Here is a 27321-nt window from a genome sequence, read left to right on the forward strand (position 1 = left end):
GTCCCACAATCTCCATCAACCTTTGCCCAGATGACTGCTTCGGATTTTGGTGGTATTTGCTGACTCTCTTCCACCACCACTCGTTTACTGCTGTAGCCTCTCTCGTAGCCGAAATTAAGTGGCACATCCATGTTCTTATATCTTGCTTTGCATATCGATCTCGATGCATTGGTCGATTAAGAAGTCCACTCCAATTATGATTTCATCAACAATCTCTGCCACTATAAAATTGTGTAGTAACGTGACGTTCCCAATTGCTACTTCACATGCTACTTCTCCAATTACCTGGGTGTCCTCTCCCGTGGCTGTACGCAACCTTGCTCCAAGCAATAGTCTTATCTTCTTGTTGACTAAATCTGATCGAATGATGGAATGGGATGCACCCGTATCTACAGTCAGTAAACGTTCCTTTTCATCCACATGTCCTCCGACAGTAAGATTGCTTGAACTTCTTCCAATTTGCGAGATCGAGATTATGGGGCATTAAATTGAGGGAGCCAGCTGTCGCCCCTTGCGGCTGACTCGCTTTAGTTTAACGATTTAGTGGATTTGGAGATTTGCTCATCTCCTTCAGCTCTGCGTTTACGGCCACCCACATTGCTGGAACTGTTAGAATTGGTACTGCAATAACGTGCAATGTGCCCTGGCTTTCCACATTTAAAGCATTTGACGGCACCATCGTTTTTCTGCTGCGTTCCTTTTATTGCTTCCAAAATTGTGTCTACCCAGTCTGGTATTTCCACTTCCACGCGATGAGCTTTGTATGCGGGTTTACTCAAAAGTGACGCTGTTTCTTGAGTCAGTGCATGGGATACCGTTTCTGCGAATGTGGGGTTTGGGTTTGCATATGTCGCTCGTTTCGTTTCTACGTCCCGTATGCCATTTATAAAACTCTGGATTTTTACCCTCTCGGTGTACTCCACGGGTGCGTCCGCATTTGCCAAATGTGCGAACCTTTCAACATCCGAAGCAAACTCTTGCAAAGTCTCATTAGCTTTTTGATAGCGGTTTTGCAATTCTATTTGGTAGATCTGTTTCCTGTGTTCTCTTCCGTACCGTCGTTCTACAGCAGCCATCAATGCTTCATAACTGTTACGTTCGTATTCTGGGATGGTCTGTAAGATCTCAGCAGCTGGTCCCTTTAAAGCCACGAACAGTGCAGCAACTTTATCTTCGGCATTCCAGTTGTTCGCTGCCGACGTCTTCTCAAATTGGAGCTTAAATACCTGGAAAGGAACAGAACATTCAAACTTTGGGGATTTTACCTTCAGAGTAGACGTTATTGGACGATTCAATTGTAACTCCTGAATACGATCTTTTAAAGCATCTATCTCGGTCTCCATTTTATCTTGTCGACCACTGAACCCTTCCTGAAACTGCGTTAGGTTCTCTTCCATACGCGCTTCCAGTTGTGCAGAGATCTGCGATGATACCTGTGGTGAAATTTGTGACGGACATTTCTGATATACATACGTGCCTCTTGTGCTTCAATTTTAGATGTTATTTCTGACGACATTTCTGAGATACGTGTCTCCTAAATCGTGTTCAAGTCTGTGCTCGTAACTGTCTGTGATGTTTCGTTTTTCTCTTCCATTTTTGTTGTTAATTCTTCCACATCAGGATTAAAGACATACTCGTGCACAACAATTCCTTGCGACTCCATTACCTCTCGTAGCCGTGCTTGAAGTTCGATCTTATTGCCTTTTGTATTCAATCTACGGTTCTCCAACTCCTTTTTCAGTTGCTGGATCTTTAATTCATTTAACTTTGCCATGTCCAAGTTGTATTCAAAATCTTCGGAATTTATTCAACAATTCCTCTTCTGACACCAATTGTAACGAATTTACTGCAATTCCGCTTTTTGCAACCTTCTGCTAACGTTCGAATCACTAAACTGTTGAATAAATAACTCCAATATTCGATAATGCAAAATGGTCTTTATTAGACTACTTTCAAAATAACACTTCTATTGCTCGACAGATAGCGTGCTTAAATCAAACTGACTTTTTGTTCCTCAACTGTTGCCGTTTTTATACTGTCCGGTTTCCTCGCCGACATATTTCTAGGAGCTTCTATTTCCAGAATTTACTAGTTAGTTATCAGCTATAAATTTCTCAGCTATAACTACAGATGCACGATTTTATACCTTCTCTCATACCCCATGCGCGTGTATATGTGAGTGATACTTGCACTAATGAATGCATACTTTTGGGAGTATCTCAGATATATGCATGTCTTTGTGCGTTGCTCACCGCTACTTGTATGGACATATGTGTAGACATAATGATTAATTTGGTTATGTGCATACAAGTCACTGCTCAGGATCGGCCTAGAAATGATAGTACCCCTTAGTGTCACATTTCATTTCCCAAGTGGATTTATAACAATAAATAGGAAAAACTTCAAATTTAAAAAAATGGGCGTGGCACCGCCTCTTTTATGACTAAGCAATTTTCTATGTTTCGGGAGCCATAACTCGAAGAATATCGTAATGAAATTGTGTACACATATTTTCCTTATAGCAGAAAATATTTCTAGTAAAAATGGACGGGATCGGTTAAAGACGACGGCAACTTAGATATAAAACAAGTTTAAAAGGGTCGTAGACTAGAATAATAAGCTATAACTTAGCAAAAAATAGTTTTGAATAATTGATATTTCACTTATCAAGTTTTATTGTACGAGGAAATGGGGAGAAATTTTTTTTAACGGGCGGTGCCACGTGTTGTGTAGAAAAGTAATTTATCTGAAATGAAATGTACAATTGAAGCTCACGCTGAGTATATAATGTTCGGTTACACCCGAACTTAGACACCTTTACTTGGTTTATAATAATATCAAAATTTAACTGTCTTGCCAAAACGGATTGAACACAAAGCATGACAAGTCCTGAAACTCGCTCTTGAGATGAACACGATCTATGAAAGTTTTTGATTCTTGCAAGGACGCTGAAAGAACGTTCTGCACTAGCTACAGTGACAGGTATAGTGCAAAAGATAATTTTATACAGATTTTGAACATAGGTGGGATTTAGCAATTCCAATGGTGACAGACCTTTACCAAAATTTGCTTCGTAAATGTGTTTCAATTGAATTACTTCGCATTCTAAGCTTTGACAAACGTCCGACTTGTATTTTTCGGTAAATTTTGCTGCGCTCGCCCGAACCGTAGTTTCATCCATGTCTTCAAATTGCCACAAAAAGGAAAACGTCTCGTTCAAATTTCTCATAGCTGCAAATCGTTCAGTAATGCCAGTGATTGCCGAATCAACGATCACCAAGAATGTATTGTTTTTAAATCAGACTCTGGATCATACTCAGACTCATGAATCATCTAATTTCCATTATCTTCAAAACGTCTTTTGGGGTTTCTCTTTCGAATGCCCTGACACTTTGGCGAGATATTCAATTGAACAGCAACTGTTTTGTATTCGTTTCCCAATTGTTTCCCATTGGTTCCTGATCAACTTCAAATCAGCTAATAAGGCATCTAGATGTCGGACCTCAACATCTATGGTGGCGTCTCTAGCTTGGAGTACGACGTTTCTTTCATTAATGGTAGTCAGTATTTTGAACCAAATTGAGGACAGCAAGATACATTCGAACTTGTTGATGTACTTGAAAATGTCGGTAACATCTCCGTATGCTTGCGCAGTCAAATTTGGTTTAAGTAATGCGTTTATTGCTTGTGTTAATCCTGGAACATGGTTTGCGAATGGTCTGGTTGCCTCAATTCTAGTCAACCACCTAGTGCCTGAAAGACTGTGAAGAGAGCTCGGTACATTTTTTTTTGAGGATGTCCCATCGTTGTGGACTGCTGCTGAATATAGTAAAACACTTTTGTACAACTCCGAAAAAAGTAATTGCAACCGTACAACATTCTGCAGCATCAACACACATAAATTGAGACTGTGGGTTGCACAAGGCGAGTAATCAGCATCCGAGTTTTTGTCGAGAATGTGACGTTGTGCTCCGTTGTAAGCTCCTTTCATATTGGCGCCGTTCTCGTGCCTTTGTGCACGACAATCTTTTAATGGGATTTCTTGTTTACCTAGAGTATGGCAAATTAGATCAGCGCTTTTCTGACCAGTTTTTTTGGTTACAATTAGAGCTTAAGATTTCCCGAGCCGCATGCGTTGTTCGAAAAGAGATTTTTCACGAGTCACGCCTTCTCGCGAGATTCTCGAATCTCGAACTACTCGTAAGGCTCGCGAGTTCCTCGACATTCAATCGATTCATTGGCTGTTTATATAAAGCTTACGATTTCTTTTGGAGCACAAGCGAAAATGTCCACAAAACCACAAGTAAAAACACCGAAATGTATAGAATATTGCCAATGCAGCGACTGAATTGAAAGTCGAGAGCTCGCGAGTATTTCGAGATTCGAGAATCTCGCGAGAAGCCGTGTTCTCGATGTCTCGTAAAAAAATAAAATATTGTGAACAAAATTATATGCATGATACAAAAAATGGAGGTATGTAGTTCCATTTAGTGTGACATTAGCCACTAGACTTTTGCAGGGAAAATTACAATTTCACCAAAAACAAGCTACCAGATTGAAAATGTTACTAATTTTGATGGATTTCATATTAACGGATACGACTAAATTACTTCCATAGTTATTTGAAATAAAAAAGAAAAAAATTAGTCACATGCGTTGGAAATATTTTAATACGAGATATCAGCCTAGAAAAGAATGTTTTTAATAAGTTTTTCGAACACCCGAAAATTCCTTTGGTGGAAGAAACAGGGATCGAAGTATACAAAGCAAAGGAATATAGCCTTCATAAGTGTCCGTACGTGCCCAAAGGAGGTCCCTATAAACTGACACCGCAATTTCTAAAGAGTTTAGCATACTTGAACGCAATTTTTATGAAATTTAATGGAGATAAATTGGCTACAAGTCCACATTTTTTATTTATTGTATAATTCAAGTTTAGCACTTGAGGAGGGAATTGTAAAATAATTTTTTAGGGAGAACATTGCCCTGTAGCTCTGCAGGTTAGCAGTAGTTATGAGAGTTATTTTGCCCGTCGCCAGGGGTCACTTTGGGGCAAGCCCCGCCTATACACATTCTGTACCCCTTTAGCATTGACGTCCCACAAACGTAAGACTGCAGACTTTGGAGGTACACTTTTTCTCAACATACCTCGAGAAATATCCACTGTAGAGGCATGATAATAGGGCCATGCTAGAACAGCAGGATTTTACGTGTATTTTTTTCTGTTTAGGGATCAAGCTGCCATAAAGATATGAGTCATTATCCACTATTTTTCAATAAATTGCATGTTTTACTGTGTTCTCAATCGATATGTATGCACATAAATCCTGCTAAAGCATATTATTATTGTCTCAGTTGATAATTGCGTTTTCATCCTGAACGCACAATTTCGGCTTAAACAGTAACGGTATGGCAACGCTTCTAGCAAAACAACAAAGATTATGAAACTTCAAAAATCCTCAATTTTGAGTGGAACTACCTTCTTTTTTATGCCATGATTATATGTATAATAAATATGTTTTGAGTTAAGCGTCATTGCCATTGTCAAAGCCAAAAACCGTTCTTGAATTTTAAAATTCTGTTCAACGTGACTAGCAGCAGGCGTAGCAGCGACGATAATAGCAAACTACTTGGCTTTCTTGCGTTGATCTAATATAGTTTCCCGTTTTGAGCCAGCTGCCAAATGAAATATTTATTCTTAAATTTTAAGAAAATGGACTTTTCAAAATGTTTTTCACACTTTACTATAATATTAAAACGAGATGCAGATATTCGTTGCTTTTGAAATTCGGCTTAAAAATTGCACATCGAACAACTAAAGACTCTCCTGAATTAAAAAAATTTCTTAGTACCTCTTTCCTCTGAGAAACCCCGGGCCCGGGGGTAATCCCCCCCATTCCCCCTCCCCTCTCATTGGGCCTGCATCTGCCGAAGTTTTGCTGCTAAGATGTACCATTATCTGAAAAAATATTTCTATGCGTGTGTATTTTTGAAGAAAGTACAGTGTTAATTTGATTTATCAGAGAACTACTAGTTACTAGATCAAATGCGTTTATTTCCGTAAACATTTATGCCTTTAATCAAGTGAACCATATATCAAAATGACCAGGGGAAAAAAGGAATTGATTATGTCCGTCCGTCCGCCCGTCTGTCCGTCTGTGTGTGTTCACGATAACTAGAGTAATAATTGAGATATCTTATTGAAATTTGGTATATGGGTTCCCTGGCGCTCATCTCCAATCGCTATTTAAAATGAGCGAAATAAATATAACATTTTTTAACACAAAAAACCTGATTTTTTAGTAAATAATGTTGAAATTTTGTGTGTTGACGATATTGAGACTTTGAAACAAATTTTGAAAAAGGGCGTGGTACTGCCCACTTGTGATAAAATAAATTTTACAAATATTATTAATCATAAATCAAAAACCATTATACCTATTATAATAAAATTGGTCAGAGGGGTGTCTTTACTGTACCAAGGAAGTGCTTCGAAGAAAAATTAACGAAATAGGTTAATAGGTTATATAAAAGATGTTTAAAAGGGTCGTAGACAAGAATAGTAAGATATATCTCAGCGAAAAATAGTTTTGTATCCATGATATTTCACCTACCAAGTTTTATTGTAAGAGGAAATTGGGAAACATTTTTTTATATGGGCATCACACAACATTTCTAGAGCCTCAAAAAAAATCCCTCGTAACAAAATTTAATACAGATGTTAGGCTTATAAGAACAAATATTTCTAGTAAAAATGGTCTAGATCGGTTAAACACTACGTCCACTTTTATTTAAGAGATGTAATATGCAAAATCTATTCCAAACATTGTTTTATATCAGTGATATTTTACTTTCAAAGTGTAATTATAATAACAAAAAGAAAAATTTAAAAAATGCGTAATGGGCGTGGCACCGCCCCTTTTTTGTCCAAGCAATATCTCACGTTTTTGGAGCAGTAACTCGAAGAAGCGTTGACGTATACATAAGTTAGTACACATCTTTCCCTTGTAATGCAAAATATTAGTTAATAGCCACACACTCTTTTGATAATAATTTTTGTCAAAAATGTGCCTAAGTAAGATGGGAAAAGTAATATATCTGAAATGAACTGTACAATTAAAACTCACGCTAAGTATATAATTTTCAGTTACACCCGAACTTAGACATACTTGTTTTTTTGTAACTTGGTTATTTTATATCTGGTTTTTGGATTTGATGTCTCGAGAAGTCGTTTTCTTCTAGTTTTTTGCTGCTAAACCAGTTGCCCCTTAAAGTATGATCTTTTCACCAAACGATGAAGAAACGAGTACCTCAAAATTGAGAAGAAAACCTGAAAAGGAACTATAGATGTTCTTAAGGCAAAAATAATAACAGTAATATATCTGAAATGAACTGTACAATTAAAACTCACGCTAAGTATATAATTTTCAGTTACACCCGAACTTAGACATACTTGTTTTTTTGTAACTTGGTTATTTTATATCTGGTTTTTGGATTTGATGTCTCGAGAAGTCGTTTTGTTCTAGTTTTTTGCTGCTAAACCAGTTGCCCCTTAAAGTATGATCTTTTCACCAAACCATGAAGAAACGAGTAACTACCTCAAAATTGAGAAGAAAACCTGAAAAGGAACTATAGATGTTCTTAAGGCAAAAATAATAACATTAACTTTAAAAATGGGATGTCAAGTAACCAAGTTACAACAAAAAACTATTTTGGATGTATTTGCAAGGATTTGAGATCCTCTTAAGCTTAAAATTTATACTATGTACAAACACACACCAAATTGGAAATTTATACTATTTGGGAAATTTATTATTACAATTTGATATATGATAAATTGCGACCTTGTATCTTATAATTATTATATTGAGACTTCTATAATATAAATGTTTGACAATTATTATGTTGCTTTAAAAAGTCCGACAAAAATAATTACATTTTTGTGATTCATAAAATTTTACGTCACTTACATATAATTATCATACACAAATTTGTATACCTTTCATGAAAATGAAATGGTATATTAATTTCGTCACGAATCTCCAAATTGTGAGCCCTTAAACGAAAATAGATAGACCCACCAATAAGTATACCGAAATGATCAGGATGAAGAGCTGAGTTGATTTAGCAATGTCCGTCTGTCTGTTTGTATGCCAACTCGCCCCTCAAATTTTGAGATATCTTGATAAAATTTGGTGAGCGGGTAGTTTAAGATGTCCGATTAGACATTTGTCGGAACCGGCCGGATCGAACCCCTAGCATACTTTCCCCATGCAATCGATTTTTCAGAAAAGAGCAATTTTGTCAAATCTTCCTCAATTTATCAGATTGAAGCTCCAAACTTTACCATATGCTTTCGTATATTGCACATATTGTTGTCGAAAAAAATGAATGAGATCGGTCGTATATATAGCCCCATTTTAAGAGCTAAAGGCTTCAAATTTCACCAAATGCTTACGTATGGATATATCACATATTGTTGTCTGAAAAATTCGAAGAGATCGGTCGTATATATATTATGTACCCCCCTTTTTAACGGGTAGAAGCTTCAAATTTCATCAAATACTTACGTTTACGTTATATATTGTTAAGTTATTCATTGTCATAGCTATAGCATGCAGACCACAAAAAACGTGAAACATTTGTTTGTTCGCATAACGGTACCTCGTAACGGCATGCACTAATCGAGATAGATATAGACTTCTATATATCAAAATAATCTGGGCGAAAAAAGAAATTCATTTAGCCATGTCCGTCCGTCCGTCCATCCGGTTGTCCGTGAACACGATAACTTGAGTAAATTTTGAGGTATCTTAATGAAATTTGGTATGTAATTTTATCTCAGATCGCTATTTAAAATGAACGAAATCGGACTATAACCACGCCCACATTTTCGATATCGAAAATTTCGAAAAACCGAAAAAGTGCGATAATTCGTTACCAAAGACGGATAAAGCGATTAAACTTGGTAGGTGGGCTGAGCTTATGACGCAGCATTGAAAATTAGTAAAATTTTGGACAATGGGCGTGGCATCGCCCACTTTTAAAAGAAGGTAATTTAAAAGTTTTGCGAGCTGTCGGTAAAGATATCATGATGAAATTTGGCAGGAAGTTTACTCATATTACTGTATGTGTTCTAAATACAAATTAGCAAAATCGGATGACGAACACGCCCACTTAAAAAAAACTGTTTAAAGTCAAATTTTAACAAAAAATTGAATACCTTTACAGTATATAAGTAAATTATGTCAACATTTTACTCCAGTAATGATATGGTGCAACAAACTACAACTTTAAAAGAAAATTTCAAAATGGGCGTGGCTCCGCCCTTTTTCATTTAATTTGTCCGGAATACTTTTAATGCCATAAGTCGAACAAAAATGTACCAATCCTTGTGAAATTTGGTAAGGGCATCGCTTCTATGACGATATGTTTTCTGTGAAAACGGGCGAAATCGGTTGAAGCCCGTCTTGTTTTATACACAGTCGACCGTCCGTCGTTCCGCTCCGCCGTTAACACGATAACTTGAGCAAAAATCGATATATCTTTACTAAACTTAGTTCACGTACTTATCTGAACTCACTTTATCTTGATATTAAAAATGGGCGATATCCGACTATGACCACGCCAACTTTTTCGATATCGAAAACTTTGAAAAATTAAAAAAAAAGTCATAATTCTATACCAAATACGAAAAAAGAGATCAAACATGGTGATTGGATTGGTTTTTTGACGCAAAATATAACTTTGGAAAAAACTTTGGAAAATTGGTGACACCTACCTTATTAAGTAGAAGAAAATGAAAAAGTTCTGCAGGACGAAATCACAAGCCCTTGGAATCTTGGCAGGAATACTGTTCGTGGTATGACATATATAAATAAATTAGCGGTACCCGACAGAAGATGTTCTGGGTCACCCTGGTTCACATTTTGGCCAATATCTCGAAAACGCATTCACATACAACTGAGGGGCACTCGCTTTTAAAACCCTCATTAATACCTTTAATTTGATACCCATGTCATACAAACGCATTCCAGGGTTACCCCAGGTTCATTTTCCTATATGGTGACTTTCCCTTATTTTTCAAAGGATGAAGGAAAATCGTTCCAAAAAACGTCACCCTTGGTCTACAATTTGGTCGACATTTCCCAAACGTATGTGATATGGAATTAAAAACCACTTATAAACCATCTACGAAACCCTACGAAACCAACGCAGCTAAGCTCCCAGCTGACTATGTTACACCCGAACTTATCCTTCCTTACTTGTTTTATTTTATATTTATCTTAAAAGTCGCTTAGGTATGTATATCCGTTCACTATATATGTACATATTTCTTATCTTATGTAGCCGATTATTTGGTTATTACGAATGTTCAGCCCCATTCATGAAAGGTATGAAGTCTTCGGCACAGCCGAACAAGACGCAAGAAGAGAGAACTGTCAAGTTCCCCCCCCCCCCCCCCCCCCCCCCCCCCCTCTTTTCTGGCAGTAATCGTGCAGGTCAGGGAAACAGACTCTTAGGCCCGGTTTCACCAACTCGACTTAACTTAGTTAAGTCATATTTTTTAATTTTTCTGTTTCACCACCAATGCTTAGCTAAGTCGCAAATTAGCCTACCTGTTAGCTGGCTTATTCTCGACTTTCAACAGTGTTGCTGTAGTACAAATTTTGAGTTGAATTAAATGGCACTATTTATACTTATTTCATTATGCAAATATAGCAACCCCGCTATTGTTGACATCTGTAATTTCTCTGAAGAGGCTTATTTGTATTCTCGGTGGAAAATTTGTAAAAAATTTAATGGATCTTCGAGATTCTGGTGAAAGTGATTGCGATTTTGAAGCTCTGCAGGTAATCGTGCTTCGACGAAAAAGAAAAATTAAAGAGCGTCCTGACTTGTTTCATTATTATGACGATGTTGACTTTCGCGAACGATTTCTTATGTGCAAAGGTGCTGCTTGGTTGGTTTTTTCTTTAATGAAAGACAAAATTTATCTTGAAGCTCGGTAAGTTTACATCATATTTTATAAATGTTGCCCTAAATTACTTCTCCGTTTACAGCAACAACGCAATGCAGCCACACCAAATATTTTTCATCGCACTCCGGTTCTATGCTCCAGGATCTTTTTAGCAAATTGTGGCAGCCCTTTCTGGAGTTTCAAAAGCAAGTGCCTCACGTGCAATTACGCTAGTTTCCTACCATCTAGTATCCTTGCAACCAGATTTTGTGAAATTTCCTCAAACGAAACAGGAGCGCTTGGAAACACAGGCTGCTTTTAAAGAAAGGGCAAATTTTCCGCGTGTAATTGGGGCAATGGACTGCACCCATGTTAAAATCAATTCCCCAGGTGAATATGCGTGAATAGCAATTGGAAAACAATATCTCTATATTTATTTATAAACGCTTCCCAAGGCAGCCGGTGCTGTCCGGCTTCATTTCAGTCTAATCCCATTTAATTTGTTGCGTCCTCCCAGCAGATCCTTGCAGCGGGGTAAAAGTTTAGTTGAGGGGTCGACTGCTAATACGCTACCAAAAATATCGAGAGAGGTATCAAAAGATGCGAATAATCTCGAAAATAATAATCCGAAGGCGGAAAATAAAAATTGTATCTCAGTTCTGAGATATTTGCAGTTGAAGTGGGCGATTTTCATGTGGTTGTTGTAACGTTGTGTACCCACAAAAAAAAGTTGTGAACATAAGTGTTTTGCGTGGATATAGTTTTGGTCTACAAACCGGTGTTGTACCCACCCAAGGTAATTTTTTATAAGCGCGGCCGAAGGCCGCCAATACAGAGAGGTGTTCTGCGCAAAAATACGATGGATCCCACCCCTGGTTTCGGAGGGACCCGCGGGAAATATTTCTGTTTTTCGTTAATATCTTTTGAACGAGTTAAAATTCTTACTTTCGGCCTTCGGATTATTAATACTGATGTCAAGACGCGTCGTTTGACACCTCTCGATATTTTTGGACGCGTATTAGCGGTCGACCCCTCAACTAGACTGTTTCCTGCAGCGGGACTGCGCCATACTCCCGCTCCGGGAAGGTATCGAACCCTAAGGGCGCCCCGTAGTCTACGCCTCAGCACCCCTCACTACCTTTCAGCAGCTCTGCTGCTCAACAAGCCACGCCCCACGGCGCCACCAGCTCATACGGCCGCTTCCACTCATGACTACAATCTCCGTAGTTGAGTTGGTAGCAATGCCGAGCATCAGCAACCGCCCCGTCTTCTTCCCTCTTGGAACCAACGCTTTTAATAACCCTCATTCATACGGCTGAGTTCTCAGGTGCCGTATTTCCTCAAAATGCTTACGGATATGACTCCTTAAGCCCCTAGGCGGTGTTGGCTCATCAATCAGATGTCTGTTGGGATGCTCAGGTTTCTGGGTATTCAACAGGAACTGTTTGATTAGCATCTCATTTCTCTCCCTGATGGGGAATATTCTCGCCTCATTATGTAGATGGTGTTCTGGGGACAAAAGAAGGCAGCCCGTGGCGATTCTGAGAAAAGTATTTTGGCAGGCCTGTAGGTTCTTCCAGTGGAGTCATTTTTAGGCTTGCCGACCATATGGTTGACGCGTAGCACGTAAACTGCTGGCCAATTGCTTTGTATGTAGTAATGAGCGTTTCTTTATCTTTTCCCCAGGTACTGCCAGCAAGGGATTTGAGGATTTTATTACGGCTCTGGATTTTCGGGACAATTGCGGCTGCGTGCTCACTAAAATGTTGCATCTGTGAGTGAAGAATAAATAGCACCAGCGAACAAAAACTATTTTTTTAACATACTAAACATTTATTTTATATTATTTCCAGGCGAAGAAGATCAAACTTATGTGCAATGGAAGTGGCTGCAAAAAGGTACATCAAAACGCTGCTAATGCGGTCATTGGTTAAAATTGGTTGAGAAAGCTCCTGTATAAACTTATTACTTTTAAATAAACGCAAATATATTTTTATTAAGAAAAAAGTAACCAAATAAATTCACAAATAATAATAATAATTTAATACTTTATAAACACTGTAATTTATGTTGATTATATTTAGTGACTGCTTCCCAAGGCAGTCGGTTCTATGTACCGGAGCGATTCGGGATTTTTCTGACGAAGGACTGTCATTTCAGTGTAACCCCATTTAATTTGCTGCATCCCTCCCACAAATTTGCATCCTCCCAGCAGCTCCTTGCAGCGGGACTGCTCCATATTCTCTTGCTCTGGGAAGGTATCGAATCCAATCCGGGTCCGCCTCCTGACCCCGGTCCTGAGAAATGCTTTTGCTGCGTCTGCCGGAAAGGAATATTTTTAGGACGGTCATACTCTGTTCAGTGTGTCTCGTGTAAGGGATGGTTGTATCGGACAGGTTGTTCTGGGCTTGATCCCAAAACCCGACGTCCACGTAACTCTTATAAATCTTTCGTGGCTCCTTGCTGTTCACGTCCAAGGGCATACCGTAGTCTACGCTTTAGCGTCTCCGCGACGGCAACCCCCGAGGGGTTTCATTGCGCCATGTTGCCAGGTCGCAAACCCCAATCTACTGGGTACCCAAATGCTTGCCCAAGGACGCCCAGTCCCAGGGCAGCAACAGCAGTTGCGTCCTGGCCTTCCTCAACCCAGGCGTAGTCACCCGTCACTTACTCCCAGAGTGGCGACGTCTCCCCCTATGCACTTCAGAATTCTGCAGTTAAACTGTAATGTACTAACTGGGAAGATCACGGAGATAGTCGATTTCATGAAGCGGCACAACATCCGCATTGCTGCGATTCAAGAGACTAAACTCACAGCAAGGTCTGCAAACCTGTTCTGGGTATAATGTCCACAGAAAAGATCGCATGAGCGGAAATGGAGGCGGCCTCACGTTTATCATACACCACTCTGTGCAATATCATATATTTGATCCTGGCATCGACCGCTGGGACAATGTCTTAGAACGTCAAGGCCTTTCTGTCCGGTCAGGCGATGCAAACCTAGAAATCATCAACATCTACATCCCTTAGCGCCTTACTCACTGGCAACAATCGCATTATCTTAGCCGACTTTAATGCCCATCACGATCTATGGCATTCAAACTTGCGGGCGGACAGTAGGGGTGAGATGTTGGCTGATCTAATAGAAGAAACGACGTTCTGCACAATAAACGGAGACGCCCCCACACGTATGGTAGGAAGCTGTCACAGCTCGCCAGATATCTCAATCGTGAGCGCAGAACTCGTAAACTGCGTCAACTGGCAGCCGATGGTAACATTCGCATCCGACCACCTGCCCATACTTATTTCGCTCGAGCGTACCGCCGACTTCATCGTCACTGAAAAACGCACTTTCATAAACTTCAAACAAGGAAAAATGGGAATATAAATGCTTTATAGACAACCGCTTTGCTGCCCTCCCTATCCCGACTGATGCCCGCCAAGGGGAGCGTGCCTTCCGTAAGGTCATTGAATCCGCCTCGGCACGTTCCATTCCCGCCGGGAGAATTCCCGAAATCCGGCCCCACTTCCCGGCGGACCAGGTGGACCGCAAATTATCTGGGTGGTCGGCAGGCATCGGTGGAAGTTAGAAACGAAACATCAAAACCAAGAAGAATTAAACAAGGGGTGCCACAGGGTGGTGTTCTATCCCCTCTTTTGTTCAATTTCTACATATCTAAGCTACCTTCACCACCAGAAGGAGTCACTATCCTTTCATACGCCGATGACTACACAATAATGGCCACAGACCCAGGCCCACAGATCGATGAGCTCTGCAACAGAATAAACGGCTACCTCCCTGATCCCGACTAAATCTTCTGCGACCTTATTTACAACATGGACTTCCCAAATGTCGACCATTTTGAACATCCACGCCGATGGCACTACGCTACCGACTGTCCTACACCCCAAAATCTTGGGTGTGACTTTTGATCAGGATCTACATTTTGGTGAGCACGCAGCCGACATTGTTCCGAAAATCCAGAGCCGTAATAAAATCCTCAAATCCCTTGCTACTCGATACAATCATAAAACGTGGGCCTGGCCCTAAAGAGCAACCAACTATGCTTTGTATTTAGTTTTTTGCAACCATTCTTTTTAGGTAAGGGTAATCGCTATGTTAATTGGATGTGGCTGGAAAAGGGTGCACCCAAACGGTGTGAATGTGGATTTTATTTCCAATTAAAGGAAGTAAAACCAATTTAAAAAGAATTACAGCAAAAGTCAACTTAAAACCGTGGTATATATTCGTCCGATATATTATTAATTTGAATATAATTGTTTACATATTATAAATAAACCAAGAATGTTAGCCTATGTTATAACCAGTCAAGAGGTAACCACTATTACCATTCATATTTACTTCAGGATGTGTGCGATTGGGCAATATTTGATAGTAACGTAACCAATTTCAAGTAAAATGCAAATGTGTGACATTACAGTTGGTTTTCAGCTCTACATACAAGTCCATTAACAATTCCTTGCTAAGACTGTACAACACTATTGGGCGTGAAGGTTTTACAAAGTGTAATAAAGCTTGCACGATGTTACTTGGGTGTTCCTTTGCTGCTATGACAAGTGCATCAAAAGTGACGCGCATTAACTCACATGCACGCCGGTTTTCTATCTGCCATTTCTGCGCCGGTGCTGCTGGAACTGTTGCAGATGGGTTATTTGTTTCGCTATAATCGCCGGTGCTGTCGCTATTAGGGGACGCTGCTGTTGTTGTAACAGTGCTTGATGTTGCGCCCGAAGTTGCTGCAGAAAAAAAAGAGTCAAGTTATTACAGCTAGCAAGGTTTTATTGTGCTGTAATGGCGAAAACCTGTCCGAGGTTTTTGAGCATACAAATTTAGGTCGTTCTGTAAACAAGACCAGAAAGGCTTTGGAGAATTCTCCAAGTGTTTTTGGCAATATTTTTATACAGATCAAGCCTGTCTAATCGTTTATTCAATGTTACTTATCCGCATCATCTTCGCTTAGTTTCTGCTTTTTACTGCTTGGCTCTCTTTCTTCAATGGATGTACTTGGCTCAGTTGCGGCCTCGGGTACCTGTTGATCCTTCTTTTGATAGTATTCTCGCAGCACCGAATATAAATTTACCGAGATACAACGTGTTAGTTACTCCTTCATTGCTTGCTTCTGTGGCACATTACCTGGATGCATGTGCACAAGTGTCGCCTCAGTGTTAGCGCCAATTGATTTCAGAAAGCTTGCAGGTAGCAACCACTTGTACCACTCTCATACATTAAATAACTACCAAAACCGCTTACACCCGCATATGAAATATTATTTTTATTATAATTTTATTAAAAGTTGCCAATACGCAACTGACAGCCGTAACTGACAATACTTCAAATGGATTGGGTTGCGTGAAATTAAGGAGTAGCAAAAAATACTACTATGTATAAAACAGCTGATAGGGTTGTTGTATGTCAATTTCGTTAAGTAACTAAGTTGGTGAAACCGAAAAAAAACTAAGCCGCAAATCAGGACTAACTTAAGTCACAACTAAGTTTTAGCCTTAGTCGAGTTGGTGAAATCGGCCCTTAGTCCCTGCCTCCGCTTGCACCGTCTGCCAGCACAGAATATATAGGTCTGCGACATCCGCTCAATGCAGCTCCTGCCTTGGGTGGTGTCACTTTCCTAGATGTTCTGGTCTCCGCGACGGCAACCCCTCGACGGGTTTCATCGCGCCATGTTGCCAGGTCGCAAACCCAAATCAGCCGGGTACCCCAATGCTTGCCCAAGGGCGCCCAGTCCCAAGGCCACAACAGCAATTGCGTCCTGGCCTTCCACAACCTAGGCGTAGTCACCCGTCACTTACCCCTAGAGTGGCGGCGTCACCCCTCATGCACTTCAGAATTCTGCAGTTCAACTGTAATGGACTAACTGGGAAGATTACGGAGATAGTCGATTTCATGAAGCGGCACAACATCCGCATTGCTGCGATTCAAGAGACTAAACTCACAGCAAGATCTGCATTGCAGACCTGCTCTGGTTATAATGTCCACAGGAAAGACCGCGAGAGCGGAAATGGAGGTGGCCTCGCGTTTATTATACACCACTCTGTGCAATATTATATATTTGATCCTGGCATCGACCACAGGGACAATGTCTTAGAACGTCAAGGCCTATCTGTCCGGTCAGGCGATGCAAATCTAGAAATCATCAACATCTACATCCCTCCTGTCACCTGTTGCCCCAGTGGATACCGCCCTAATATCGAGGCCTTACTCACTGGCAACAATCGCATTATCTTAGGCGATTTCAATGCCCATCACGACCTATGGCATTCAAACTTGCGGGCGGACAGTAGGGGTGAGATGTTGGCGGATCAAATAGACGAAACGACGTTCTGCACAATAAACGGAGACGCCCCCACACGTATGGTAGGAAGCTGTCATAGCTCGCCAGATATCTCAATCGTGAGCGCAGAACTCGTAAACTGCGTCAACTGGCAGCCGATGGTAACATTGGCATCCGACCACCTGCCCATACTTATTTCGTTCGAGCGTACAGCCGACTTCATCGTCACCGAAAAACGCACTTTCATAAACTTCAAAAAAGGAAAGTGGGAAGAATATAAATCTGCAACAGACAGCAGCTTTGCTGCCCTCCCAATCCCGACTGATGCCCGCCAAGGGGAGCGTGCCTTCTGTAAGGTCATTGAATCCGCCTCGGCACATTTCATTCCCGCCGGGAGAATTCCCGAAATCCGGCCCACTTCCCGGCGGAGGCCGCGCGCTTAGCGAGGGAACGCGACCTTATAAGACAGCTTGACCCAGGCGACCCCCAAATAAGGGATATAAACCAACGCATCAGATTGCTTGTGGACGAACACAAGCGGGCGAAATGGGAAGAGCACCTAAGAGGTTGTAACCTCTCTACCGGTGTAGGTAAACTTTGGTCCACCGTAAAGTCCCTATCGAATCCGACTAAGCACAAAGACAAAGTTTCCATCGCCTTTGGCGATAAGGTGCTGTCGGATGCGAAAAAATGCGCGAGCGCTTTCTGCCGACAATATATAATGCATCCTACGGTCGACAAAGATAGACGGAGAGCCAATAGACACGCACATAAACACAAACACAGCGCGTCACCAATTACCATCACCGCTAGAGAGGTTGAGGACGCCATTGGTCGCGCTAAACCATCCAAAGCAGTGGGCCCAGACGGCATAGCCATGCCGATGCTTAAAAACCTAGGGAAAGAGGGTTTCAAATATTTAGCGCATGTCTTCAACCTGTCTCTTTCCACCTTTGTCATACCCGAGAAATGGAAAATGGCCAAGGTGGTCCCGCTACTAAAGCCTGGGAAACCAGCTAACGTGGGTGAGTCATATCGTCCGATATCTCTCCTATCGCCAGTGGCAAAGACGCTTGAAGCCATTTTGCTCCCTTATTTCCAAGCACATTTGCAGCTAGCCCCTCATCAGCATGGCTTCAGAAAACTCCATAGCACTACCTCCGCGCTAAATGTCATTAGCACCCAGATAAATTGCGGTTTGAATCAATATCCCCACCATAGAACAGTACTCGTAGCGTTAGACCTATCAAAAGCTTTTGATACGGTCAACCATGGCTCGTTACTGCAAGACCTGGATGGGTCTACCCTTCCCCCATTTCTTAAAAGGTGGACCGCAAATTATCTGGGTGGTCGGCAGGCATCGGTGCAATTTAGAAACGAAACATCAAAACCAAGGAGAATTAAACAGGGGGTGCCACAGGGTGGTGTCCTATCCCCACTTTTGTTTAATTTCTACATATCTAAGCTACCTTCACCACCGGAAGGAGTCACAATCGTTTCCTACGCCGATAACTGCACAATAATGGCCACAGGCCCAGGCCCAGGCCCAGAGATCGATGAGCTATGCATTAAAATAAACGGCTATCTCCCTGATCGCTCCAGTTTTTTCGCCTCGCGAAACCTGGCATTGTCACCGACTAAATCTTCCGCGACCTTATTTACAACATGGACGCCCCAAATGTCGACCATATTGAACATCCACGTCGATGGCACTACGCTACCGACTGTCCTACACCCCAAAATCTTGGGTGTGACGTTTGATCAGGATCTACATTTTGGTGCGCACGCAACCGCAATTGTTCCAAGAATTCAGAGCCGTAATAAAATCCTCAAATCCCTTGCTGGCAGTACCTGGGGAAAAGATAAAGAAACGCTCTTGACCACATACAAAGCAATTAGCCAGCCGATTACGTGCTACGCGTCACCCATATGGTCGCCAAGCCTAAAAACCACCCACTGGAAGAAACTACCTGCCAAAATACTGCTCTCAGAATCGCCACGGGCTGTCTTCTTATGTCCCCAGAACACCATCTGCATAATGAGGCGAGAATACTCCCCATCAGGGAGAGAAATGAGATGCTGACCAAACAGTTTCTGTTGAATACCCAGAAACCTGGGCATCCCAACAGACATCTGATTGACGAACCAGCACCGCCTAGGGGCCTAAGGAGTCATCTCCGTAAGCATTTTGAGGAAATACGGCACCTGAGAACCCAGCCGTATGAAGCGAAAAAACACAAGCAGGTCCTTGGTGAACTCCATAGACAGGCGTCGGACCTTTATGTCGAGAATTGCCCGGTGAATCCAGTACTTGAAGAAAAATATCCAGAACTCGCAGAAGAGGAACGCATACTCCCCAGGGAAACGCGTGTCACTCTTGCTCAACTTCGTTCTGGATACTGTAACAGGTTAAACTCTTACCTATCCAGAATCAACCCCGACATACAAAATGTATGCCCCGCTTGCAATGTGTCCCCACATGACACCAACCATCTCTTTAATTGTAATGTGGAACCAACGCCTCTAACACCCCTTTCCTTATGGTCCACCCCTGTTGAAACGGCAAGTTTCCTTGGACTCCCGTTAGAGGATATTGATGACAATTTGTGATCGGTCGCGGCTATTAGGTGGGGCGAGCATTGCTACAACAACAACAACAACTGTCAAGTTCACTATTACTTTGTTTTATAAATTTTGGATGGAATTATGATATAATATGATTCAATAAACCAGACAGGTGAAGCCAATGTTACAAAATGGAGTCGCATTTGACAATACTCGCCCCATAAATTTAAGTTCTGCTTTTTGACTAATCTGCACCATTGATATTTTCAATATCAGAAAAAATAATACATTCATGTTTTTCTGATATATGAAGAAACAAGCAGGAAAATAGCGCATGCGGACGGTATTTAATTTTGTGGAAGGGTTTATTTCCTTTCCTGAGAGGAAAAGGAAAAGTTTTAGCCAACGGAACTGATTGGATGGATCTTCAGATTATCACAGTGTCCCCAATTAATGAATATGGAAACATACTGCTAACGTCCACGAGATGATTGACGATCTGAAACAATGTCATAAATTTGTGGATGAGTAAGAAACTCGGTAAAAATATATAGCGTCAGAGGTTTTACAGCAGCGATGCTGCAACATATCAGAGCTTATAGATTTATCTGATGGCAAAAAAAAACATTTGGCTTATCAGAACTTTATATTAAACAGCTCTAGCTAACCTTGAAAACATTTAGACAAACATTAAATACTCCCAGCCGTATGATCAAGCCCGACAGACATTGTTTTGACTTTATTTGTCCATCCACCTGCCTCCCCTCTGTCTCACCCTCTAACCCTCTTCCTCTCTCCTTTTCATTTTCTAGTTAACCGTAATCGGCTTATTTAATTTCCCTATCCCTTTAATAGTACCAAAAATTTTGCTCCCTACTACTTTATAATTCATGACTGGATTGTGAGGGCCGTAAAATGTTTGTTGTTGTAACTGACTTCACCTGTCTGGTTTTATTACATCATGATGTTACAAATACTAGAAAGTGAGGAAGGTGAGAATTTTACAATTTGTTTAAACACCATTTGTCTCACTGGTTTTACCTTGTAATAAATTTATCACGGTTGAAATATAACTCGAATAACCTTATTTTTAAACTAACTGTAATTTATTTATTTTTTATTATAACAGATTTCCCTGTTTCAAAAACATAATTGGATAGAAAAATTCCCCATCATTACAAATTGAATAAGGGTATGAGAAAATTTGTTGGGTTTAACGATAACCTATTGTCCAACAATATCCAAAAAAAGTTATACTCTGAAAATGGAGCCCCATTCGTCTACGGTGCGGCATAAATTTATTGATGATCCCATGGAGGATACGGCTGAGCAAATAAATCTCTTAAGTGAGGAGGAGGAAAAGGATCCATTAGCATTAGATACGGCAATTGAGCCACAACAGAGCTCGCGAAGTAAGCCTTCAAGTAGCACTAAGCACGGCCACAGTTTACGGTATGTTCACTTGCTAATATTTCATATTTGAAGCGGCATATTTTATTGTTTGTTTCTCTTCAAAACTTTAGGCGTCATGTCCCTCGTATCATCGTTAAACCTATACCACCCGAGAAAAAGGTTGCAGTTACGTCAGCAGCAACTTTGAGTAGCAATGCCGCAACGTCCTCTGCTACTGCCAATACTGTGATTAATGCCACCATTGGTAAAAATGCAACACCGAGTCCTTCAAGTCGTGCCAGCAGCAGTCGACGTGCACAGCAACAAGCCAAAGCTGAGGCAGCCGCAGCTGCATCTCTTTTAACTACACCCGTAACAGCCATAACGCAAGCGTCCACAATGCGTGAAGTGCTCGCATCTATACCTGGGTTTAGTTTTAAGCCACGTAGACGTTCTTCCAAAAAAATTTCCACCGCAGCTCAAATCGAGCAAACAAAGGATGGAAAAATTGACCTCGAAACACCAGACTCAATATTAGCTTCAACCAATTTGAGAGCCTTACTCAATAAGCAAACATTTTCTATGCTGCCTCCCTTATATCAGTATAACCTCATTCAATTGTTACCAAGTGTCGATCGTGAAGCTATCGAAGTTGAACGTAAATCCAATAATACTGATACCACCGTCACAATGGAAGCTATTAAATTGGGTCCTTCTAGCTTAAATAATGAGTTCTTTGCACGTGCCTGCTTAGAGTGGCGTGAACGTTTGGCGGAAGGGGAATTCACGCCCGAAAATCAAGTGAAATTAAAAACTGAAGCCGAAAGGGAAAAGAACAAATTGGATCCATGGAAATTAAAACATTTTGAACCGATATGGGGTGAAAAATCCTTTAATCGTGCCAGTAGTAGCACTAGTAGTAGCAGTAGCAGCAATATAAGTTATAGTAGTGGAAAAAGCAGTGATAGCTTTAATACTAATTTGATGGATGAAAGGCTTGAATTCAAATTGGAAAGTAAAGGTGGACTGGTTGCCACTATTGTGAAGACATCAACAAAGACGCCAGCATCAGCAACGGCTACTTCATTACCAGCTACTGCGACGTCTGCAGAAGCAATCTCAACAGCAACGATGACTACGACAACAACATCAACATCTGCAGCAAGCACTGAAAGTACAGAAAATACCACATCATCATCTACGGTGGACATTAAAGAACATGAGGAATGCGCTGATGAACCCAAAACTGCGAAAATTAATGCGAACGTTATAAAAGATGTACAAGAAATACAGGTCGATGAGGTACGACAACATGAACAAACAGAATCTTCAACGACACATTATGAAAAACAGACTGATGCTATTTGCGAAATGGTAAGTCAGAGATATTTGTGCATTGTTGATGAAATGTAAATGGCCTGCCGCCCATACTTTTATAATAGGTCTTCGGGAATATGGGAATAAAAGATTATGAAAAAGTGGATGAACAACACTGTTGTTGTTGTAGCGATAAAGGCACTCTCCGAAGGTTTTGGGGATGACACCAATATTTCCTGCCTCAATATGCTTGCAGCTTTTTAGGTACAATGTTTCCATATATTGACGGTTGTTGTTGTTGTAGCGATAGATAGATAGATAATTAATTGAGGATCGCACTGGGACCATTGGTCTATTGTGTCCTCAGCTGCTTCACAACACCTCATCCAAGCCGACATCTTTGATGAACCCTAGCAGTTCACCTGGCTTGAGGGATTTGATGTGAGAATGATCTGGCCATGGTGAGCCCATGAACTTAGCTCTGCGTCTTGAGATTGCGTCACACTCCAGGAGTACATGGTCCGCCGTCTCCGCTGATCGATCACAAAATCGGCATATGTTGCTCGATCTTATACCCATCTTTTGCATGTGACTGTTCAGTCTACAATGTCCTGTAAGAATAGCTGTTAGGATTCTTAGGTTATCTTTCGAGAGGCCTATTAATGCCCTATATCGAGTTGTGTTGTAACCCCCTAACAGTAACTTAGATTGTCTCAGGCCTGGCATATTACGCCAGTGTTCTTCTCTCTTTTCCCTCTTTTCTGTTAATAGATGCCCTCTAATTTCCTGCGGGCCTACTGGCAGCGATAAGGTTGCTCCCCGAAGGCTTTGGGGAGTGTCATCGATGTGATGGTCCTTTGCCGGATACAGATCCGGTACCACAGCACCATTAAGGTGCTAGCGCGACCATCTCCGCAACGATTTATGTGGCCACATTAAACATTCAGGCCATCCCCTCTCTCCCCACCCCCAGGTTCCATAAGGAGCTTGGGGTCGCCAGAGCATCGTCTGTTAGTGAAACAGGATTCGCCACGGATAGGTGAGGTTGACAATTGGGTTTGGAGAAGCTATATATTGCGCTGGCAACCTGAAGGGTTGCGCTACACAGCCCCTTGAATCTGGTGTTTTAGTCGCCTCTTACGAAAGGCATACCTACCGCGGGAATATTCTGACCCCCTAACCCGCTGGGGTATATATATATATATATATAAATATAATATTGCGGTTGCGGAGCGTACCGGATCTGTATCCGGCAAAGGACCATTGATAACACTCCCCAAAGCCTTCGGGGAGCAACCTTATCGCTACAACAACAACAACAACAACAGGATTTTATTACGGCTCTGGATTTTCGGAACAATTGCGGCTGCGTGCTCACCAAAATGTAGATCCTGATCAAACGTCACACCCAAGATTTTGGGGTGTAGGACAGTCGGTAGCGTAGTGCCATCGACGTGGATGTTCAAAATGGTCGACATTTGGGACGTCCAAGTTGTAAATAGGGTCGCGGATGATTTAGTCGGTGATAATTCCAGGTTTCGCGAGGAGAAAAAACTGGAGAGATCAGGGAGGTAGCCGTTTATTCTGTTGCAAAGCTCATCGATCTTTGGTCCCGGGCCTGCGGCCATTATTGTGCAGTCATCGGCGTAAGAAACGATAGTAACTCCTTCTGGTGGCGAAGGTAGTTTTGATATGTAAAAATTAAACAAAAGTGGGGATAGGACACCACCCTGAGGCACCCCTTGTTTAATTCTTCTTGGCTTTGATATTTCGTTTCTGAATTGCACCGATGCCTGCCGACCACCCAGATAATTTGCGGTCCACCTTTTAAGACATGGGGGAAGGGTAGACCCTTCCAGGTCTTGCAGTACCGTGCCGTGGTTGACCGTATCAAAGGCTTTTGATAGGTCTAGCGCTACGAGTACTGTTCTATGGTGGGGCTTCTGATTTAAACCACAATTTATCTGGGTGCTAATGGCATTTAGCGCGGTGGTGGTGCTATGGTGTTTTCTAAAGCCATGCTGATGACAGGCTAGCTGCAAATTTGCTTTGAAGTGGGGGAGTAAAATGGCTTAAAGCGTCTTGGCTACTGGCCATAGGAGAGATATCGGGCGATATGACTCTCCTATGTTAGCTGGTTTCCCAGGCCTTAGTAGCGGGACCACCTTGGCCATTTTCCATTTTTCGGGTATGACAAAGGTGGAAAGAGACAGGTTGAAGACATGCGCTAAATATTTGAAACCCTCTTTCCCTAGGCTTTTAAGCATCGGCATGGCTATGCCGTCTGGGCCGACTGCTTTGGATGATTTAGCATGACCGATGGCATCCTCAACCTCTTTGGCGGTGATGGTAATTGGTGACGCGCTGAACTTATGTTTACGTGCGTGTCTGTTGGCCCTCCGTGTATTTTTGTCAACCGTAGAATGCATTATGTATTGTCGGCAGAAAGTGCTCGCGAATTTTTTTCGTATCCGACAGCACTTTATCGCCAAAGGCGATGGAAACTTTGTCATTGTGCCTAGACGGATTCGATAGGGACTTTACAGTGGACCAAAGTTTACCTACACCGGCAGAGAGGTTACAACCGCTTAGGTGCTCCTCGCATTTCGCCCGCTTGTGTTCATCCACAAGCAATCTGATGCGTTGGTTTATATCCCTGATTTGGGGGTCGCTGGGATCGAGCTGTCTTATAAGGTCACGTTCTCTCGCTAAACTTGCGGCCTCTGCCGGGAAGTGGGCCGAATTTCGGGAATTCTACCGGCGGGAATGAAACGAGCCGAGGCGGATTCAATGACCTTGCGGAAAGCACTCTCCCCTTGGCGGGCATCAGTTGGGATAGGGAGGGCAGCAAAGCGGTTGTCTGTAAAGGATTTGTATTCGTCCCACTTTCCTTTTTTAAAGTTAATGAAAGTGAGTTTTTCTGCGACGATGAAGTCGGCGGGACGCTCGAACGAAATAAGTATAGGCAGGTGGTCGGAGGCCAATGTTACCATCTGCTGCCAGTTGACGCAGTTGACGAGTTTTGCGCTCACGATTGAAATATCCGGCGAACTGTGACAGCTTCCTACCATACGTGTGGGGGCGTCTCCGTGTATAGTGCAGAACGTCGTTTCTTCTATTTGATCCGCTAAGATCTCACCCCTACTGTCCACCCGCAAGTTTGAATGCCATAGATCGTGATGGGCATTGAAATCGCCTAAGATAATGCGATTGTTTCCAGTGAGTACGCCGCTGATATCAATGCGGTGTCCACTGGGGCAACAGGTGACAGAAGGGATGTAGATGTTGATGATTTCTAGATTTGCATCACCCGACCGGACAGATAATCATTGACGTTCTAAGAAACTGTACCTGCGGTCGATGTCGGGATCAAATATATGATATTGCACAGTGTGTTGTATGATAAACGCGAGGCCGCCTCCATTTCCGCTCTCGCGATCTTTTCTGTGGACAGTATACCCAGAACAGGTCTGTAATGCAGATCTTGCTGTGAGTTTAGTCTCTTGAATCGCAGCAATGCGGATGTTGTGCCGCTTCATGAAGTCGACTATCTCCGTGATCTTCCCAGTTAATCGATTACAGTTTAACTGCAGAATTCTGAAGTGCATAGGGGGAGACGTCGTCACTCTGGGAGTAAGTGACGGGTGACTTCACCTGGGTTGTGGAAGGCCAGAACGCGATTGCTGTTGAGGCCCTGGGACTAGACGTCCTTGGGTAGGCATTGGGGTACCCGGTGTATTTGGGTATGCGGCCTGGCAACATGGCGCAATGACACCCGTCGGGGGTTGCCGTCGCGGAGACCAGAACATCTAGGAAAGTGGCAGGAGCTGCATTGGGCGGATGTCGCAAACGTATATATTGTGTGCTGGCAAACGGTGCAAAGCGAGGTAGGGACTAACAGTCTGTTTCCCTGACCTACACAATTGCTGCCGGAAAAGAGAAGGAAGAAGAAGGGGGCAGGGGCTGATGCTTGGCATTGCTCCCGACTCTACTACGGAAATTGCAGGTATGAATGGGAGCAGCCGTATGAGTTGGTGGCGCCGTAGGGCGCAAGCAACAGCGGGGCTGCTGGAAGATAGCGGTGGGGGGGCGCTAATGTGTAGACTCCGGGACGTCCTAGCAAGGAGCCACAAAAGATTTATAGAAATTACGTGGACGTCTGGTTTTGGGGTCTAGCCCAGAACAACCTGTCCGATGCAACCATCCCTTACACGAGACACACTGACAAGAGTATGGCCGTCCTAAAAAGATTCTTTTCCGGCAGATGCAGCAAAACCATTTCTCAGGACCGGGGTCAGGAGACGGACCCGGATTAGGTTCGATACCTTCCGGGAGCAAGAGAATATGGAGCAGTCCCGCTGCAATGAGCTGCTGGGAGGATGACAATTTGTGGGAGGGACGCAACAAATTAAACGGGATTACACTGAAATGGCAGTCCTTGGTCGGGAAAAATCCCGAGTCGCTCCGGTACATAGAACCGACGGCCTTGGAAAGCGTATTGCTGGTTCCTTCTTTTCTGTGAAGGTGCATGCGGCATGTCTTGTTATCCCAGTGACCAAGCGACTAAAATACCCAAATGATTCAAGGGGTTGCGTAGCGCAACCTCCAACCCAATTGTCAACCTCACATACCCGTGGCGAATCATGTTTCTTTAGCTCGAGGCTATAGCGACCCCAAGTTCCTCATGGAGCCTTCGGGGAGTGTCTATCGCAACAACAATTTGAACCCACTCTTAGCCCTTTTGGAAGCCATCTGCTGCTCCCGTTGTTGTAGCAGTGC

General features: G+C 42.3%; 1 protein-coding gene and 1 long non-coding RNA gene across 4 annotated transcripts in view; both read left to right on the forward strand.

Annotated features, from left to right (window-relative positions):
• Window positions 1-27321, forward strand: part of Asx (Additional sex combs) — a 124990-nt gene that overhangs the window by 18355 nt on the left and 79314 nt on the right. For all 3 annotated transcript variants that reach the window (XM_067772290.1, XM_067772291.1, XM_067772292.1), the window contains 2 exons: window positions 20963-21285; window positions 21357-22599. In XM_067772290.1, coding sequence (XP_067628391.1) covers window positions 21098-21285; window positions 21357-22599 — 1431 coding nt within the window. In that variant the 5' untranslated portion in view covers window positions 20963-21097. The remainder of the gene's footprint in view (window positions 1-20962; window positions 21286-21356; window positions 22600-27321) is intronic.
• LOC137246451 (uncharacterized) lies at window positions 10590-13055 on the forward strand. Its single transcript, XR_010951503.1, has 4 exons — window positions 10590-11008; window positions 11064-11350; window positions 12647-12734; window positions 12814-13055. It is a non-coding gene; the product is annotated as an uncharacterized lncRNA (long non-coding RNA).

The sequence above is a fragment of the Eurosta solidaginis genome, chromosome 3 (assembly GCF_040869045.1).
Source record: "Eurosta solidaginis isolate ZX-2024a chromosome 3, ASM4086904v1, whole genome shotgun sequence".
Lineage (NCBI taxonomy): Eukaryota > Metazoa > Arthropoda > Insecta > Diptera > Tephritidae > Eurosta > Eurosta solidaginis.